General features: G+C 44.0%; 1 protein-coding gene and 1 long non-coding RNA gene across 2 annotated transcripts in view; both read right to left on the bottom strand.

The window, feature by feature from the left end:
* Positions 1-271: 271 nt before the first annotated feature.
* Positions 272-6,085, bottom strand: LOC138958343 (uncharacterized). Its single transcript, XR_011453381.1, has 5 exons — positions 5,084-6,085; positions 4,152-4,329; positions 3,511-3,659; positions 2,153-2,270; positions 272-640 (listed from the first exon to the last, which is right to left on the bottom strand). It is a non-coding gene; the product is annotated as an uncharacterized lncRNA (long non-coding RNA).
* Positions 6,086-8,685: 2,600 nt separating this feature from the next.
* Positions 8,686-17,651, bottom strand: part of LOC138958342 (sodium- and chloride-dependent glycine transporter 1-like) — a 24,001-nt gene continuing 15,035 nt past the window's right edge. The window contains exons 11-15 of the mRNA XM_070329457.1: positions 16,219-16,356; positions 13,976-14,075; positions 12,122-12,222; positions 11,351-11,515; positions 8,686-10,921 (exon numbers count right to left, since the gene is read on the bottom strand). Of these exons, the coding sequence (XP_070185558.1) occupies positions 10,583-10,921; positions 11,351-11,515; positions 12,122-12,222; positions 13,976-14,075; positions 16,219-16,356 (843 nt within the window). The 3' untranslated portion in view covers positions 8,686-10,582. The remainder of the gene's footprint in view (positions 10,922-11,350; positions 11,516-12,121; positions 12,223-13,975; positions 14,076-16,218; positions 16,357-17,651) is intronic.

Below are 17,651 nucleotides of genomic sequence, written 5' to 3'. Positions count from 1 at the left end.
GGTAATACCGATATTGTACTACGTTGCAAGCCCCTAGAGCAAATTTTTGATTAGTGCTTTTGTGAACAAGAAACAATTGACAAGTGGCTCTATCCCATCTTCCCCCTTTCCCGGTCGCGATATAACCTTCGTGGTTGAAAACGACGTTAAACACCAAATAAAGAAAAACAGCCACTGACACAGAGACAGACAGACAGCAGATATGCACGCTCGCATGCACACACACACACATATATACACACACACACGCACACACGCACACTCTCTCTCTTTCTCTGTCTCTCTCTCTCTCTATCTTTGAGATAAAAATTAAAAAAGTCGCATGAGCACACACAGCTGTGACAAATTACATCAACAGTAAATCTTGGACTCCCTCTCATTTAACAAACATGGTATTGCAAAAACAAAACAAAAACGGATAGCAAAACCACATCAACACAGTCTCTCAACAATGAAAATGGCCAACAAAGTCAAGGTCGTTGTAATCACGTGACAGGATGTGCTTGATGACGTAGCCACAGGAGGGGGCGGACAAAGAGCAGGATTCAACTTCCGGGTCACGGCAGCCAAAGTTTTAGAAGACCACCGCGAACAAGTTCTGTAGATTTGTCGCTGGCACTCTGCTGAAGCGTCCACTTGCCTTTTACCAGTAAACAGAAGAAAAAAAGTTCACACACACACACACACACACACACACACACACACACACACACACACACACATATATACACACACACACACACACACGATGTCAGGGCAAAGTCAATGTATGTGTCGAATTAAAAAACAAGATAGTTTTATCGAAAACTGTAAATTTTGTGCATAAGCGGTCAAGCGCAATACTTAAACTATTTTGAAGATATCTCAACGCACATGTTCATTTTGTTGATTTTTGTGTGTGTAAGACTCGGTTTCCTTTCTTGTTTTGTTCACAAACAAATTCATCTTAATTCTGGTCTTTCATTATTAATTAACCCCACGATCCACGATGAAAAAGTCTAACGTCATTTTTTGTTGTAATAAATCAATCAACCTTTGTACCAAACGGGCCTTACTCAGACTAGAAGGAGCAGAAAAGAACTATTAGAAGCTAATAAAAAAAAATACGCCTGATATTGTGAGCTTTTTCTTTCACATTTACTACTCGTAAAAATGTAAAACTCGTATCGCTTCATTCATGGTAAGCCTATTGAAGTTGTGTTTTTTCTGTGCCAGTAGCCTACACCTGTGATATGATTTTACTACTGTATAAGCTACCTGTATTGCTATTCAGACCATGTAGAGAACTACAAGAAATCCGACCGCAACACGGTGGCCTAGTGGTAAGGCGTCCGCCCATTGAGCGGGAGGTCGTGGGTTCGAACGAACCCCGGCCGGGTCATACCTAAGACTTTAAAATTGGCAATCTAGTGGCTGCTCCGCCTGGCGTCTGGCATTATGGGGTTAGTGCTAGGACTGGTTGGTCCGGTGTCAGAATAATGTGACTGGGTGAGACATGAAGCCTGTGCTGCGACTTCTGTCTTGTGTGTGGCGCACGTTAAATGTCAAAGCAGCACCGCCCTCATATCACCCTTCGGGGTGGACTGGGCGTTAAGCAAACAAACAAACAAACAAACAAGAAATCCGTCCATGTCTTGACCCAAGCAATGGGCATCATCATTTCACTTGAACACAAATCAACAATCAACAAACTGCTGTCTGCGCAGTTCGGATTTTTCTCTTTCTCAAAATTTCAGAATTAATGTTGTGACTGATACCTATGTCAATCTACGAAACTGATCCAGCAGAACATTCTCACTGTGCGTCGAAAGAAGCCAAGCCGTTGGTTTTTGCCATAAGTTCTAGTGAAATGATGCTCTACTCTCGCGCAAAAGACTGGACACCTGTTGGTGGCTAATTCCCCTTCGTGTGTACACGCAAGCACAAAACCAAGTACGCACGGAAAAGATACCTTAATCCATGTCTCTGAGTTCGGTGGGTTATAGAAACACGAAAATGCCAAGCATGCATCCCCCGCAATCGGCGTATGGCTGTCTAAATGACGGGATACAAACGGTCATACACGTGAAAACCCACTCGTGCAAAACCACGAGTGTACGTGGGAGTTTTAGCCCATGAACATAGAAGAAGAAGAAGGTATAGGTAAACTGACCTGCAGACGAGAAAACGCCGACTTGCTTGAACAGTTGATCGTCTGAGATGCTCGCTGACACATTGGTTGAGCGAGTACTGAAGGTGAGCAATGCATGGCAGATCTTCTACCAGATTGTCTGAGAAAAGAGACAATGCAGGTTAGTTGACAGCTTTTCCCTTTTGTGGTACGTTAGCAGTGCTTACACAGATTATCTGTGTTTTTGTCTGTCTCTGTCCGTCTGTCTTGTATGTCTGTCTGTCTGTCTGTCTGTCTGTCTGTCTGTCTCTGTCTGTCTCTGTCGGTCTTGTCTGTCTGTCTCTGTCTGTCTGTCTGTCTCTGTCTGTCTGTCTGTCTTGTCTGTCTGTCTCTGTCTGTCTCTGTCTGTCTCTGTCGGTCTTGTCTGTCTGTCTGTCTCTGTCTGTCTTGTCTGTCTGTCTGTGTCTGTCTGTCTGTCTGACTGTGTCTGTCTGTCCTGTTTGTCTGTCTGTCTGTCTCTATCTGTCTTTCTGTCTCTGTCTGTCTCTGTCTGTCCTGTCTGTCCTGTCTGTGTCTGTATATATCTCCATCACCATCCCTCCATCTCACATTGTGTCTCTCTCCCTGTCCCTTTCTCTGTCTTTGTTTGTCTGTCTGTCTGTCTGTCTGTCTGTCTGTCTGTCTCTCTCTCTCTCTCTTCTCTCTCTCCTCTCTCTCTCTCTCTCTCTCTCTCTCTCTCTCTCTCTCTCTCTCTCTCTCTCTCTCTCTCTCTCTCTCTCTCTGTAGAATTTTAGTTTTCTATTTTCTTTTTTTTATCTTGTATATTTTTATTTCATTTTTGTAGTTAGTCTCTCTTTAGGGCGAGGGCTGGTCGTAAAAAAGCAGACCACTGCTTAATCTACTACCCTCGTTAAATAAAGAATTGTCATTGTCATTGTCATTGTCATTGTTTCTCTCTCTCTCAACATATGTTACCCTTTAAGTGTAGCTTAAACTTCTGAACTCGTTGCTTGATAGGCATATGTACTTTGAAGGGTCAGATTAATATAAGCTTCGGCGTGCATATTCGGTAAATCCTGGAGAGAGAGAAAAACGTTTCAATTCCGTTCAACTGTCTGTCTCTCCCGTCTTGAACAAAAACTTTTGGGGGTCTAAAGCAGTGTGTTGAATCTGCTTATTTGGATTGTAAACCTACGCCTTTCTCTAACCATTTTAAGAGAGACAAAAAGGTGCTTACTATTAATTTTGGCAACTGTTTAAGATGTTCCCCTTGGCACAGACACTACAATCAAAATCTGAACAAACTCATCTCATAGTGTACTCTCGGTCAAAAATGTGATTTCTATTGGCACAGTGTTCTTGTGTTTGTCAGTAAATGCTTGGCAACAAATCGAACTCACCAGAAATGCAAATGAGATCTTGCAACTCGTGCCACACCTCCGGAAGCGGAAGTTGTGTCAGCGCCAGGTTGATATTAAGGTCACTTCCGGACGCCGAGAGGTATACGTCACTTATGCAATGGTTTGTACTTGCTCTTAAGTCTTCCGACCTGATGAGAACGTTGCAAAACGCGTAATCGTTAAGCATAAAACAAAACAAAAACAAACAGAGAGAAGGGCATACACTATAGATAAAAGCTAATCTGGTTCTCACCACCGCATCTACCGGAAATAAAGAAAGAACAATTGTTCTTGAGCAGTCAACCTGCGGAAAATGGACAGCCCGTGGATAAATCGGACAAAGTCAAAAAAGTAACAATCATTTCGACCTGCTATTGTGAACTCTACGATACAAGCAAACAAGCACTTAGTAAAACGTGTACATGGACAAATAATCATAAAAACAAACCAGAATGATAATGAGTCAATAGAAACATAAAAAATAAAAATAAAAATAAAAAGAAGGAACAGAAAGATAGACTGATACCCGAGAATAAGCCACAGCTGGACAGACCAAACAGACTTCGGGCCAAGTTTGTTGCCAAATATAACAAGAAAGGACCAAATAAATTGTAAATATTTAACAGTTTGCATCCGTTTACCTGCATAGACTCATCAGAACTCGTATCATGTTGACAGTCACTGGTCTGGGTGGCCACCAGTCAAAAGGCCTCAATCTGACGTCATTCCCGTATGCGATGACGTCTTTGTGACTGTTGACAAGGCTCTCTGTAAAGCAGTCGCTGATGGCCGTTCTTAGCTGGGTTTCCGTACTGACGTCTTGGTCGCAAATCAGTGACGTGTTCAGGGTGAAAAGAAATCATGATTTTTATTTGTTGGCTATTCAGAAATAACGTATTGTCCAGCTTTATTCGTCAGGACCGATATGCAGGCGTCTAATTTGAAAACTTTTGCTATTAGGGATAAACTGCATTGAGGGTAAAGTTTATCCGAGACTAAAGCCTTTAACCTCGACTATTGCATACTGGCCCTGCAGCATAATTTGTTTTGCTTTGCCCTGACAAATTCTAATTACATTTTCATGTTGATAGATGAATGTCGCCTACAACTGCCTTTACCTGCTTTAACAATATATATGCATTGTTACGATTTATGTAGCGTGTCAAAGTGACACGTTCGCCTGCAATCACGACTCGCTCGACCTCTACCCTGCATAACACAATTTATGAAAAAGTAAACAAAGAAAACTATAAAATACTATGCACTTATGGTACAGCCAGTAAACTAACCCCCACGAATCTGTTTTTCTTTTTGATGTACCGTATCAAGTTCATATTTTACGACAATTTGAAAATGACAAAACATCAATTGCAACAGTGGGCGCGAATGAGTTGCGTTTCTTTTGCCCCCTAATGTACTGTACATGAAAACGTTATCTTGACTTTTTAACTTTTCATATTTGTTTTTCTTCTCTCTTTTGTAAATTGATGACTTCTTTTCTTTTCTTCATCACGGTAGTGTATATATTATTCAATGGCGTAGATATAGGAGAGAGAAAAAAAGTTTTCCTTACCTGTGCTGTTCAAATAAGTTGCAGAACACACGATGCTAAGCGTCGACATCACTGTCAGGATAATAATCCCTGCCCCTTGGACCTCTCTCGACATTTTGGATTGTTAAAATCACACATTCTTAAAGAAATACAACACTTGTTAAAGCGTATGCAGGACTGGTGTTTAGCACCTTTGTTCAGTCAATGAGGAGTGCACGTGAAATTGTAAAGCGCCTGGAGCCAATTGATGGGACTCGCGCTATAGAAAAGTTATCTATCATCATTATATCGCACACATTCAAGATATCGGTTTGGTTAGAAGAGGTTAACTTTGTATTCAACTTGACATCAATTAAACGTTACACCTTTCTGTCGCAAGAAAGACATTTTGACAACGTTGTTGCGTTTGTTTTGTTGACATTAAGGGTACACCCGTTTCTGTGTAAACCGCCGTGTAAAACACCATAGACCCGTCCAGGATTTTACATGGAATACGAGCGTCCTATACCACTAGGACACATACCTAAAATCTTTAGTCTGGCTGATTTCTGTGCAAAGTGAGAATTTGTTCTGAATTAATTTTATTTTTAAGCTGACACCTACGGTCAGCTGCAATATCAATTCAGTACTCCCATTCTGAAAAGGAAGTTGATGATTTTAGGTAGGATTATGTCCAAATTGAAGAATGCTCTTATTCCCTGCAATAACTTGAACAGAGCTTATGTGGTCCACATAAAGCTTTACAGAAGACGGATGATAGATTTCAAGTGCGGTTTTATTTTTATAAAGAATTATTTTTCTTTTTGTTATACTTATAGGCATTGAGACTTCTACGTTTTCAGAATGTATACTTGTTATTCTCACACCCATTAGCTTCTGGGCATATATTTCAAAAAGAGTCGACGGTTTTACACAGGTTGTTGTCATATTTTCTCAGAGGCTTTATCTTTTGAGCACAGTTCCTAAGTCTTTTTCTCTTTTGAGCACACTTCCTACGTCTTTTTCTCTTTTGAGCACACTTCCTGCATCTTTTTATTTTTTTTAAGCACCCTTCCTACGTTTTTTTTCTCTCTTTTGAGCACCCTTCCTACGTCTTTTTATCTTTTGAGCACACTTGCTACGTCTTTTTCTCTTTTGAGCACACTTGCTACGTCTTTTTCTCTTTTGAGCACACTTGCTACGTCTTTTTCTCTTTGAAGCACACTTGCTATGTCTTTTCCTCTTTTGAGCACACTTCTTGCGTTTTTTTTATGCCTGCCTATGCTAGCTTCTACGCCTTATAAATCATACTCAAAGCAGTCGTTTCTTCTTTCTGTGCTGTGATTGAGGGGTTCTACGCTAGTCAACTTTTTTCACTAAACTGTCTAATTTCTTGCCGATTTTTTTGTGAAATGGAAAATCCCTGGGACAACGGTCACACAACTGCATGCACCGTATTTCATTCCTGTACGTGTACTTCCATGTACACGTGTTCTCCATTGAAACTTGATAAGTTACTGAAATGTGCACCCTGCATTCCTTAATAATTCACCTAGCAAGTTGTGCACAAATCGGTTTTGATTCAAGTTTGTAGCGCGAATACAGACACACACAAAACATCGCAATTTCGCTCAAAATCCATGGGGTTTGCCTACCTTATGTACTGTTTTATTGTTTTTGCTTTTAAGAAATCTAAATACACCATCACAACAATAATCCTGCTAGTCATTGCAAGACTCGATAGAAAGACTCATACCATTGCAACTTCGTGTGACACTGCGACATGCCAGTAATTCGGTGAACGTGTATAAAAAAAAAAGGAAAAGAAAAGCCGATTAGTTATACATGCATCAGCGGGGCGGAAAGGTCACCATTAGCACTCCATTGTGCAGCACTGTGTACCGGAAGCCAATGTTGTATGTCCCGGATGTCATTGATGTTATACGCTGATATTATACAGAAGGTCACTAAAAAGAGAAGCTTTTAGCAATGAGAATACGACGTACTGCGACACTATGTGCACACTTCAACAAAATGCGAGACAAAGTGCTCACTTCAACAAAATGACAAAAGAACAAGTTATCATAATTTCTGCGGTTCGAAAAATAGTATTCCTTCTTTGTTTCCTAATATTATTCCCTATTTCGTTTTTGGTCAGAATATTCAAAACGAAGACAGATTAAAATGTTTAACGGATGTCCCTTGCGTTTTTCTAACATCAACACATTTCGTTCACGTTCCTTACACAGACTCTACAGCTTAGTCACACATCACACAGCACAGAAAACTCTTCAACTGAACTGAATTCTTGATCACGCTCCCCCTTTGAATAATTGTAGATTATCATGAATCAAGCGAGGCCGGCATACTCCTGTGATACCAGAAACCTTTCAGTCCCGAGAAACAATAAAAATGCGCCCCTCTTTCATAAATGTAATTCCTCCTCTCTCAGCCACCCCCCCTCCCCCCCCTTTCTCTCTTCCAGAACAATAAAAATAAATGTCTTTTTTCCCAGTGTCACGAACACTCTCTCTCTCCCTCACACACACGTACCACAGACACTGTGACAAGCTCAAAAACAGAAAGACGTACCGACAGACGCAGGCAAACAGACAGACACATGCATAGACACACATATAAACAAACAAACGTACACACACACACACACACACACGCACACACACACACACACACACACACAAACAAACACACACGCACGAACGCACACGCACGCACGCACACACACACACACAAAACACACACATACATTCTCTCTCTCTCTCTCTTTCTCTCCGTCTCTCTCTCTCTCTCTCCCCATCCCCTCCCCCCATCCCCTCCCCCTCTCCCCAACACACACACACACACACACACAAAACTACCTGATATATTATGCAAAATCAAGCAATTGCAGCGCGGGCCCGAGTCTGAGTAAAGGGGTCCATCGGGACCAGGAAAGCGGCCAGATGTAAATCACATTTTAGCGTGACACCAGTTGCTCGCCATAGGACGCTCTATCAAGGGAATTGGGTGATAATGGCTCTGGTCTATACACTTTTACATTATCGATCCGATAGCCAAGAGAATTACAGAGCTCTGGTCGTGCCTGTTCGCACAGCCGGCTACTGCTGCCGCGGAGTTTTGTTGCATATAATGTTGATTGTGCGCTGAGAGACGTTTTTAAACGATTTTCGATGTGTGTTAGGTGTTTGGGCATTTTGGTGGCATCAGCGCGTGAGGACTGAGACTTTTTAGCGATGGAGGGCGTATTCGTAAGTTGCTGAAAGAAATATTTGTTCGTGTTTGTGTTTTGGTCTAGGGGGCGGTTTTGTCGGGTGCTGCGGGGTTCGTTAAGTACGCAATACAGTGTTCCAAACGTCAGGAGTACAGCAACTTCGGTGAACTGAATGAACTAGCTGCCCCTGCAGCCTCACCAACAATGAACTCCCCCCTCTTATCTCTTTCTTGAATACTTTTTTTTCGCACGCACGGAAACATGACAGACAGACAGACAGACAGACAGACAGACAGACAGACAGACACACACACACACACACACACACACACACACACACACACACACACACACACACACACACACACACACACACACACACTCAAATTCTGCTCAAACAATGTCACAAACATAATTCTCGTATGATAATATTTTGTATAAAAATTACATTCTGTTTATTTATTCACACAATAGAATATAACTCAAAAACATTACACGCAATGGGGAATATATGTGAGGCTCCTGAAAGGAATTCAATTTTGCTTTCAAACACATGTTATAGTTGGACTTATATATATATTTTCCTGACATACAGTGTGTGTGTGTGTGTGTGTGTGTGTGTGTGTGTGTGTGTGTGTGTATGTGTGTGTGTGTGTGTATGCGTGCTCGCGTGTATGCGTGCTCGCGTGTGTGTTTGTGTGTTTTTCAATTTTAAAATGGCAGACATCGCATATGGCACAGACATCATATCGTTTTACTTTCAGTTAATCGTCTCAGTGTAATCGACAACGGAAAACATTTCACAGCGTTTTGATATTTGGAATTGTATTCGCAAAGAACTAAAAACCAAACGAAAATAATGGAGAAGCTAGCAATATTATGGTGAAACCCAATTTCCCAACTAAACAGGTAACTCAACCCGTTCATCCACCAAACGCAATGTTTTGCGTTGAGGGGAAAACCCCCCCAAAAATACCAACCTATCCCTGTGTTAATTGTTCTCCAATGCATCCTCATCGTTAACGTCTCGATGGAGCGATCTGGCGGTGATGTTCGTGATATGGGATTGCGTTGGGTAGGGTGAGCGGAGGTTAAGTAGTTGTCGCGTGATTCAGCCAGTACAGTGTAACTTCCCTTTTAACGACCCCCGCCCCCGCTTTAATTTAAGACCTCCCACTTTTTAAGTCTTTGTTTTTTTCTTCAGATTTGATGATTATAACCTCCTTGTCAGGCCTAATTTGTGACCCTCCACCACGAAATGAGTCGCATGTCACCTCGCGCGGTTCTGCGCTAGGCTTAATATAAGTCCGGGGAGTGTCTGGTAACAGTGTGAGGGTCACCTTAGTCACAGGCTTATAACTCAAACAGTTTTCGCTCTTTTCTAAAACGGTTTTCACCACTGGATAGAGCATACAAAACTCTTAAGGAAAATGTAATAATATGAAAATCATGCAAAGGTGACATGCGACTCATTCCGTGGTGGAGGGTCACATTTTATCAGATTTGTGGAAGTCGTACAAGGCGGGTTCCAGTGTTTACAGACCTCACCCACAGTTAAAGGCACTGTCCTAACTTCCCGCGTGATTATGTTCACCGCTATATGGGGCTGTCCCGGTTGTCGCATTGTGGAAAAGGGGCGTCCTTGTATTCAGACAAAAACCAAGAATCCACAGCGTGACTCACTTTTGCGCAGAGAGGTGTTTTTTTTCTAGACTAATTCAGCAGGTTGACATTTCCGAAATTATTTATTTTTGAATCCAACTCTGCACGAGAAGATGCAAGGCTTTTGATATTTGGCGTGTGTTTAGGACCCCCCACCCCCATCCCCCCAGATCCGGCCCTGTCATTTTTATTGTTTTAAAGGCATACTAACGCACTCCCGTGTTTACAAAGTGTAGTTTGCCCACAATCGATGTCAAACGCACCATAAGACCATATAATGACGATATGTCACCATGCGCGGACCATAATACATGCATTACAGCTTGTTCTAGCCTCTGAAAAAGTGAGGATGTCAACAAAGCCGCGGTGTTAGCTCCCTTGCATCAACGTTACATGTGTTGCCAAATCTATAAATAGGACCATCTAGATCAAAATAAAAATTCAAATATCTCAACATTTAAGGGCTCCTAGACCACAATGTTTTGCAGGGAACTTAATTTAGTCTGTCTCCAGCTCTGGGTAAAGCAATTAGCGTGTATATTCATCAGCTTTCTATGCCTTTAAACTGTAACGTATCTGCGGCGGTGAACATAACAGTTTACACAAGAAAGAAAATATCGGTACCTCTAAGCCTATTAGTACAGTTTTCAAAACTCTGTCTTTTGCTCTTCGACCGGCTCACCGTCGTAAGCTCTGTTCTCGTACCCAGCAAACCGTTCAGGGTTCCCCCGGGGGGTGTAGACCCCCTGCACCCCACTGTCCTGGATCAAGTCCCCAGCCTCCTGATGGTAGCGAGGAAGCTTTATAGGAAGACTGCCGTGGGAGCCCGGGAGTTGGTCGGGGAGGTGGGTGTCTCCGGGAGTTGAGATCATGGACATCTCGGGAGAGGTTTCGGAGGTCGGTGTCTTGGGGCGCATTTCAGGGTCGTTGGAGAGCTGGCGACGGCTGGTCCATGAGTCGAGGGGTTGGTGCAGCTCTTTCATTTTCTGAGACAGAAAGAAGCATGCAAGACGGCAGTGAGTTTGAGCTCCAAAGATGGAAGGCATGCAAATGTGTGTTTATGTGTCCAGGTGTACGGAATGCAAGAGAACAGTCACTGTGAATGTTGAATGTCGATCAAACATAGAGTACACGACAAGAATTTGCTTGAGTTCCCAAGACTCTCAACAACAACATCAACAACAACAACAACAACAACAACAACAACAACAACAACAACAACAACAACAACAACGCCTGGTTTTACAGGTGTCCCCTCAAGACAGGTATCACAGTACTGACCGTCCAGACTGTAGTAGTATCATCCCGGTATGAAGGAACACCACCACCACCACCACCCCCACTACCAACAACAACAACAACAACAACGCCTGGTTTTACAGGTGTCCCCTCAAGACAGGTATCACAGTACTGACCGTCCAGAGGCCTCCTTTGCAGCTGTAGTAGTAGAACCATCCAGGTATGAAGGAGATGGGGAAGATGATGACCCCCCAGCCCAGCACCTCCGCCCACACGGGGTAGTGTGTCGTCGTGTTGGCCGTCAGGGGCACGTACTGGTATGCCTTGAAGATGATCACACCCTGAAAATAAATCGACGATTGTGAATATTGACCACGAATACTGTACCACTTTCACTCGGAAAGAAATACATCAGGTAGGCTCCTTCAAGAAGTCCATCAAATCACTGTGTTCCTATGTGTGTTTTTTCATGCTAAAGCTCAGTGAATCCCTCAGTGACTCTTACACTTATTTTCAGATTTTTTACATGTTTTCATCTATCTTGGAACAAAATATATCACTATATGGTCCCGTCCTGCTGGGTCTTACATTGGAAGTCAGTGTCAAAATAATCATAAATGAACATGTTTTCAGTTTCAAATTTTACTTTTGGCATGTCTTGTTATTTGACTAAGTGAGACTTTCATGCGTGCTTGCTTGCGTGTATGCGAATGTGTGTGTGTGTGTGTGTGTGTGTGTGTGTGTGTGTGTGTGTGTGTGTGTGTGTGTGTGTGTGTGTGTGTGTGTGTGTGTGTGTGTGTGTGTGTGTGTGTGTGTGTGTGTGTGTGTGCGTGTTTACTGTACACGTATGCGCGTGCCTGATGATGCGTGTGTGCGTGCGTGTATACCTGTGTGAATCTGTCTGTTCTTTTGTTCAAAATCTAGGCTAAACTTGTCATATAACATACCAGCAGCATAACAGGAGACACGAAGACCCAGCAGACGATGAAGTATTTGTAAGGCCCCCGCTTGATCATGGCTTTCACGTCCTTAGAGAATTCCTTGTGACCTGCACGGGCCAAGGAAACGACATTATTATCCAGTTAGTTATTTCCCTTTGCTGCAATAGACGATTTGGGGAAATAACTCTGTCAGGGATTCCGAGCGTTGTGGAAGAGTTGCGCCCCGCTGTAGTCATGTCCGGTTATAGTGAGCCAAACAAAAACAAGTCCGTGGTCGACCAGTTAAAACCAACAAATAAAGCGAATAACTGACTCCGATGTATATGTTATGCAGTGTCTCACTTAAGCACGACGCTTGACAATCCTGACAGAGTTATTTCCGGAAAACGACTAGTTATAAAGAAACGTACAAGTGAGGAGATGCAGGGCCGGTTCTGGGGGGGGGGGGGGGGGGGGGTTCCTGGGGTTCCGGACCCCCCCCCCCCCCCCTGGCCCATCCAATGTACCTCTCAGTCAGAGAAAAAAAAATGTGGACTTTGGACCCCTGCCTTCAGTTGGAACCCCCCTCAAACGAACTTGGTCCGGCCCTGGAGATGCAAGATAGTGTCCGGCTTCGCTGTTTTGAGAAGACTTCAGGCGTAGCTGAAGAAACATCATTACGTATCAGTTCTGACACCGACAAAGTTACGTTGTTTGGTTTATGCGGTTGTTTGGTCGGATGTTCTTATAATAGACAATGTTGGGAAATAAATCTGTGAGGGATTTTTTGCGATGTGAAAGAGTTGTATTCCTTGAAAGCGAGGCAAGATTTTAAACACGCGGATAGTGTCACCATGAAAAGGTCTCCTATGTGCATGCTTTCATAAGAAAACCTTATCATATCGAGCAGACACTGCATTTCGACAGCGAATAAAAACCTTCACAAAGTTATTTGCTGAAACATCCATTGGTTGTTTGGTTTGTGTGCTGGCTTTCCCAGATTGTGATGTGAGGCAACACTGATACGAGCATATTTCTTATCATACTATTTGTTTGTTTGTTTGTTACTTTGCTTAACGCCCAGCCGACCACGAAGGGCCATAGCAGGGCGGTGCTGCTTTGACATATAACGTGCGCCACACACAAGACAGAAGTCGCAGCACAGGCTTCATGTCTCACCCAGTCACATTATTCTGACACCGGACCAACCAGTCCTAGCACTAACCCCATAATGCCAGACGCCAGGCGGAGCAGCCACTAGATTGCCAATTTTAAAGTCTTAGGTATGACCCGGCTGGGGTTCGAACCCACGACCTCCCGATCACGGGGCGGACGCCTTACCACTGGGCCACCGTGCCGGTGGTTTTTCATACTATGATATCATATTATTCCTCTTCGCTACAGTAGACGAATTCTGGAAACAACTTTGCCGGGATTGTATGCAGTCTTGAGTCGAGCGTTTGAAAATGCCTGAGCCTGAAGGCGTGTGTAACTTACAACTCTTGGTATCAGTCTGCCTTAGAGATGAGGACGACAGTTGGCCAGATGGCCAGAATAGCGCGCTGCATTTTCCTGCATAGAACTAAGGGCCGTCTGCCGCGACGGTGCCTGAGCTAAACATTGTTGGGCACTGCTCACAGCCCGGCACACGGCACTGTAAACATTCCCCGTCCCTCCACCTCTCTCGTCACCATCCGCCCTACCCTTGGTCTCATGCCTGTATGGGTGGTGGTAGAGTTGATTGTCCTGGCAAACATTGAGTCAAGCTACACGTGACGTCTTTATACTGACATGATATATTTAGCATATTTCTTCTAATATCATACGACCTTAGCATACGTTTCCTCATAGATAAAATGATGCAATTATCATGAAACTCACCGTAGATCCATGCAATGACGATGAGCTCAAAGAATCCGACGAAGAGGGTTGGAAAGCCAACCACGTAGTTGTCGACCAGGTCCAGCAAGTAGGAGCCTCCCTGCAAACAATTCCTTTGTAGTTTTATTTCATTTCCTTTTACTTCCTTTAATATCCCATTGCTAGGAAATTCGGGTCGCTTCCTCTCAGTGGAAAGCTAGCAGCAACAAGAGTCGCGCTACCCAGGTGTGTCTGCGTAGTGTGCAAGGTCATATATAAGTTCCACTATGGTGACACGGGGGCGGGACATGGATACCGTCTCTGAGTCTCCACATAAAAGTGACCGGTGTCCGTCCCGGTTTGGATTCGAACCAGTGACCCTAGGGAGACAAGTCCAGTGTTCTACCAACTCCTGCCTGGGCCCGGTGACAGAAAATGTCCCTAACATTGATTACAGATGACAGGGGTCAAGTAGGTCAGTTGGCACAGCACTGGACTTGTGATCCTAGGGTGACGGGTTCCAATCCAGACCGGGATGGACACGGCTCAACTTCATTTACAGAGTCGGAGACAGTATCCCTGTCACATCCCTGTGTCACAGCCTTGTCACGTAACCATTATGAGCATTCACCACTCAGTGCAATCCATCTGCAGCGTTTTGTTTGTTTGTTTGTTTGCTTAACGCCCAGTCGACCACGGCATCTGCAGCTACTTTAAGAACAGCACCATCACCGACACTACTATCACTACAATTACTGACTCAAATTCTCTCAGTCGAGACAAGAGGGACATCCTGACCCCTCAAGGTCAGCACTTTGTGTTAATCAAACGTGTGTGAGCTTGGGAACGACAGTTACGGTACACATGCACTTTTGTGCATCCGTGTGAACTCGTGGTACCTCTATACTATCGGGGATCCATTAAGGTTTCCGAGACTGAGTTTCATTTCTATTGAATTGGTCTCGCGGAATAGCCGATTCTAAAATTTGCATAGGTAAAACGATTGTTTTTTTGGTACAAGCCTCTGGAGTAAATTTTGTGATTAATGTTTTTGTGAACAAGAAACAATTGACAGGTGGCTTTGTTCCATCTCCCTTTTTCCCTCCGCCGCGATGTAAAGTTGAATAGTTGAAGGTGACGTTAGGCACTAACTAAAGAAAGTGGGGCTGCCTGACACCCCTCGAGTTGAATGGGTTAATCTTGTGACACCGGCGCACAGGATGTGAACGCTAAAACTGTGCTTTTGCTTGGAATCTTTGAGGGAAGAAGACGTGTATTTGGTGCGGCGTGTTTTCAATGCCGTTGTGTGACATGTCTGTCACGGCCGGAAATCTTTCCGGGATGTGAGGATTCTTTTGCTGGTAGGTTAAAACAATTTTCTTTCTGTAAATGGGTAGGCGGTGAAAAGAATAGTATGCTGCTTGGGGGGAGGATTTATTTGAATGTTCAAGTAGATTGTTTTGTGAGTTGGAATGGTTGGGAAGATTTTTGTGTGTGAATGCTTTTAGAAGACCGTCGTTTGAGAAAACGGTATTGTAGGCATGTTATTTGGTAGGAATGATGTGTTTTGTTGTTTAATGAGTTCGTTTGTGGTAGTTGAAATTGTTGATTTGTTTACGTATGCTTACGGCGTGCATTCTGTGTTTGCAGGATGGCCGAGTGTGCGACGGGGTTTTAGTTAGGTCTTTTCTTTTTTAGTGGGGCGTAGATTTGTTTTTATAGACTAGGTTTTGTTAGTGAAGAGTAGTTAGATTTAGTGGAGAGATTTTGGTCAGATTTTGTTAGAGTTTTTGTAGATTTGTTTTTTTTAAAAAGAATTGTTTTTTTGTTTTGTTTTTTTAGATTTCGTTTGTTTTAAATTAGAGTCTCATTGTGGTTTTTTTTTGGATTAAAGTTGAAAGTGAGGATTTAGAGTAGAGTGTAGTTTGGGGAAAGGATTTGGTGTGTTTTAAAGGGTATCTTTAGGGGAAGAATGTAGCTTTAGAATGAAGAGTGAGAATATTGTTTTTTTTTAAGTTGTTTAGTCCTATACAGTGAAAGTTGTATTTGAAGATAAACCCCCGTTATCCCACATTTTCCCCATTTCATCGTATGGAATAAAAGAACCTGGTTAATATAACTTGTGTCGTCTGCTTTAGTGTTTGAGTTCAGTACGAAAGAGGAAAGTAGATTGGCGCACGGTTACACGTGTAACACCATAACAGATACTTAAACTTTATAATATATCACATAGTTCACCTCCATCCCGACCGAGCGCAGTTTACCTGTGTGAGCATAGGCAGGCCGAGGAAACAGCAGACGACCACGACGAAGATTCGGAAGTAGAAGCTGCGCTTCTTACCTCCCAGCTGTTCCGGGAACTCGTCTATGAATGACGTCATGATGGTTTCCACCACAGAGAACTGCATACAGAGATAATGTATTACATTTCAATATATATACTGTTCAAAAAAAGAAACGCATAGTTGCTACTTGCCAAATTTGTTTTATTTTTCGAAAAAATTAACAGAAAATCCAATATTTAGATTATTTGTTTGAAATTTGGTATGGACACAGTTGAATGCACACACAGTTCATTTGCATCTTCAAATCAATCAGTCAATCAATACGATTGGGTGCCGAGGCTGTCAAGTCAGTAGGGGGTGTGACTGCCTTGAGCAGCAACAACTGCCCGGCACCTTCTGGGCATGGACTGGATCAGATGCCGGATATCTTGCTGTGGGATGGTGTCCCACTCCTGAAGTGCCTGCAATAGATCGCGGTGATTTGCCGGCGCTTCTTCTCGCCTGCGCACACGTCTGTCCAATTCATCCCAGAGGTGTTCTATCGGGTTCATGTCTGGCGACATGGATGGCCAGGGAAGCACCTGGACATGGTGGTCGGTGAGGAACTGGGTGGTGAGTCGTGCTGTGTGCGGGCGAGCGTTGTCCTGCTGGAATATGGCATCCTGGTCAGCCAGAAGAGGAAGGGCGTGTGGGCGCAGAATTTCCTCCACGTATCGCTGGGCAGTTATGCGCCCTTGGACGTGCACCAGGGTGCTCCTTCCAGCGGTATGCCTCCACCACCATGAACGGGTGCCTCATCCACACAGTTGGGCGCGTAACGTTCGTTTACTCTCCGGTAGACCCTCCTCCGACCATCATGTCGCTGGAGCAGGAAGTAGGACTCGTCGCTGAACCACACGTGTCTCCAGTGATTCCGGACGGTCCAGCGAAGGTGCTGGTTGCCCCACTGCACTCGGTTCTGGCGATGGCGGCGGGTGAGGACAGCTCCTCTGTGAGGTCTGCGAGCTCTCCAACCAGCTTCATGCAGGCGGTTCCGCACGGTCTGGTCCGATAATCGGTGTGGCCCGGGGAGAGCCTGGACAGAAGATGAGGCCGACAGGAAACGATTCCGGAGGTGGCGGAGCCGTATGAAGCGGTCGTGAGCAGCAGTTGTCGCCCTTGGTCTTCCCGCTCGTGGCAAGTCAGCAACGGAGCCAGTGGCTTGAAACCTGACCCACAGTCTACTGATGGTGCTCTGGGACACGTGGAAGTGCCTGGCGATTGCACTTTGACTTTGGCCTGCTTGTAAACGACCCAATGCAATTTGGCGGTCTTCTCTGCTCAATCGGGCCATCTTTCGTCGCTGAATTGTCGTCTGATTTCTTTGTGGCGAACAATCCGCTTTTATGGGTTTTGGAAGACATGGTGAGAGC

The sequence above is a fragment of the Littorina saxatilis genome, linkage group LG2 (genome assembly GCF_037325665.1).
Source record: "Littorina saxatilis isolate snail1 linkage group LG2, US_GU_Lsax_2.0, whole genome shotgun sequence".
NCBI classification, from domain to species: Eukaryota; Metazoa; Mollusca; class Gastropoda; order Littorinimorpha; family Littorinidae; genus Littorina; species Littorina saxatilis.
Note: the sequence above shows the minus strand (reverse complement) of the source record. Positions and strands in the feature narration are given on the sequence as shown.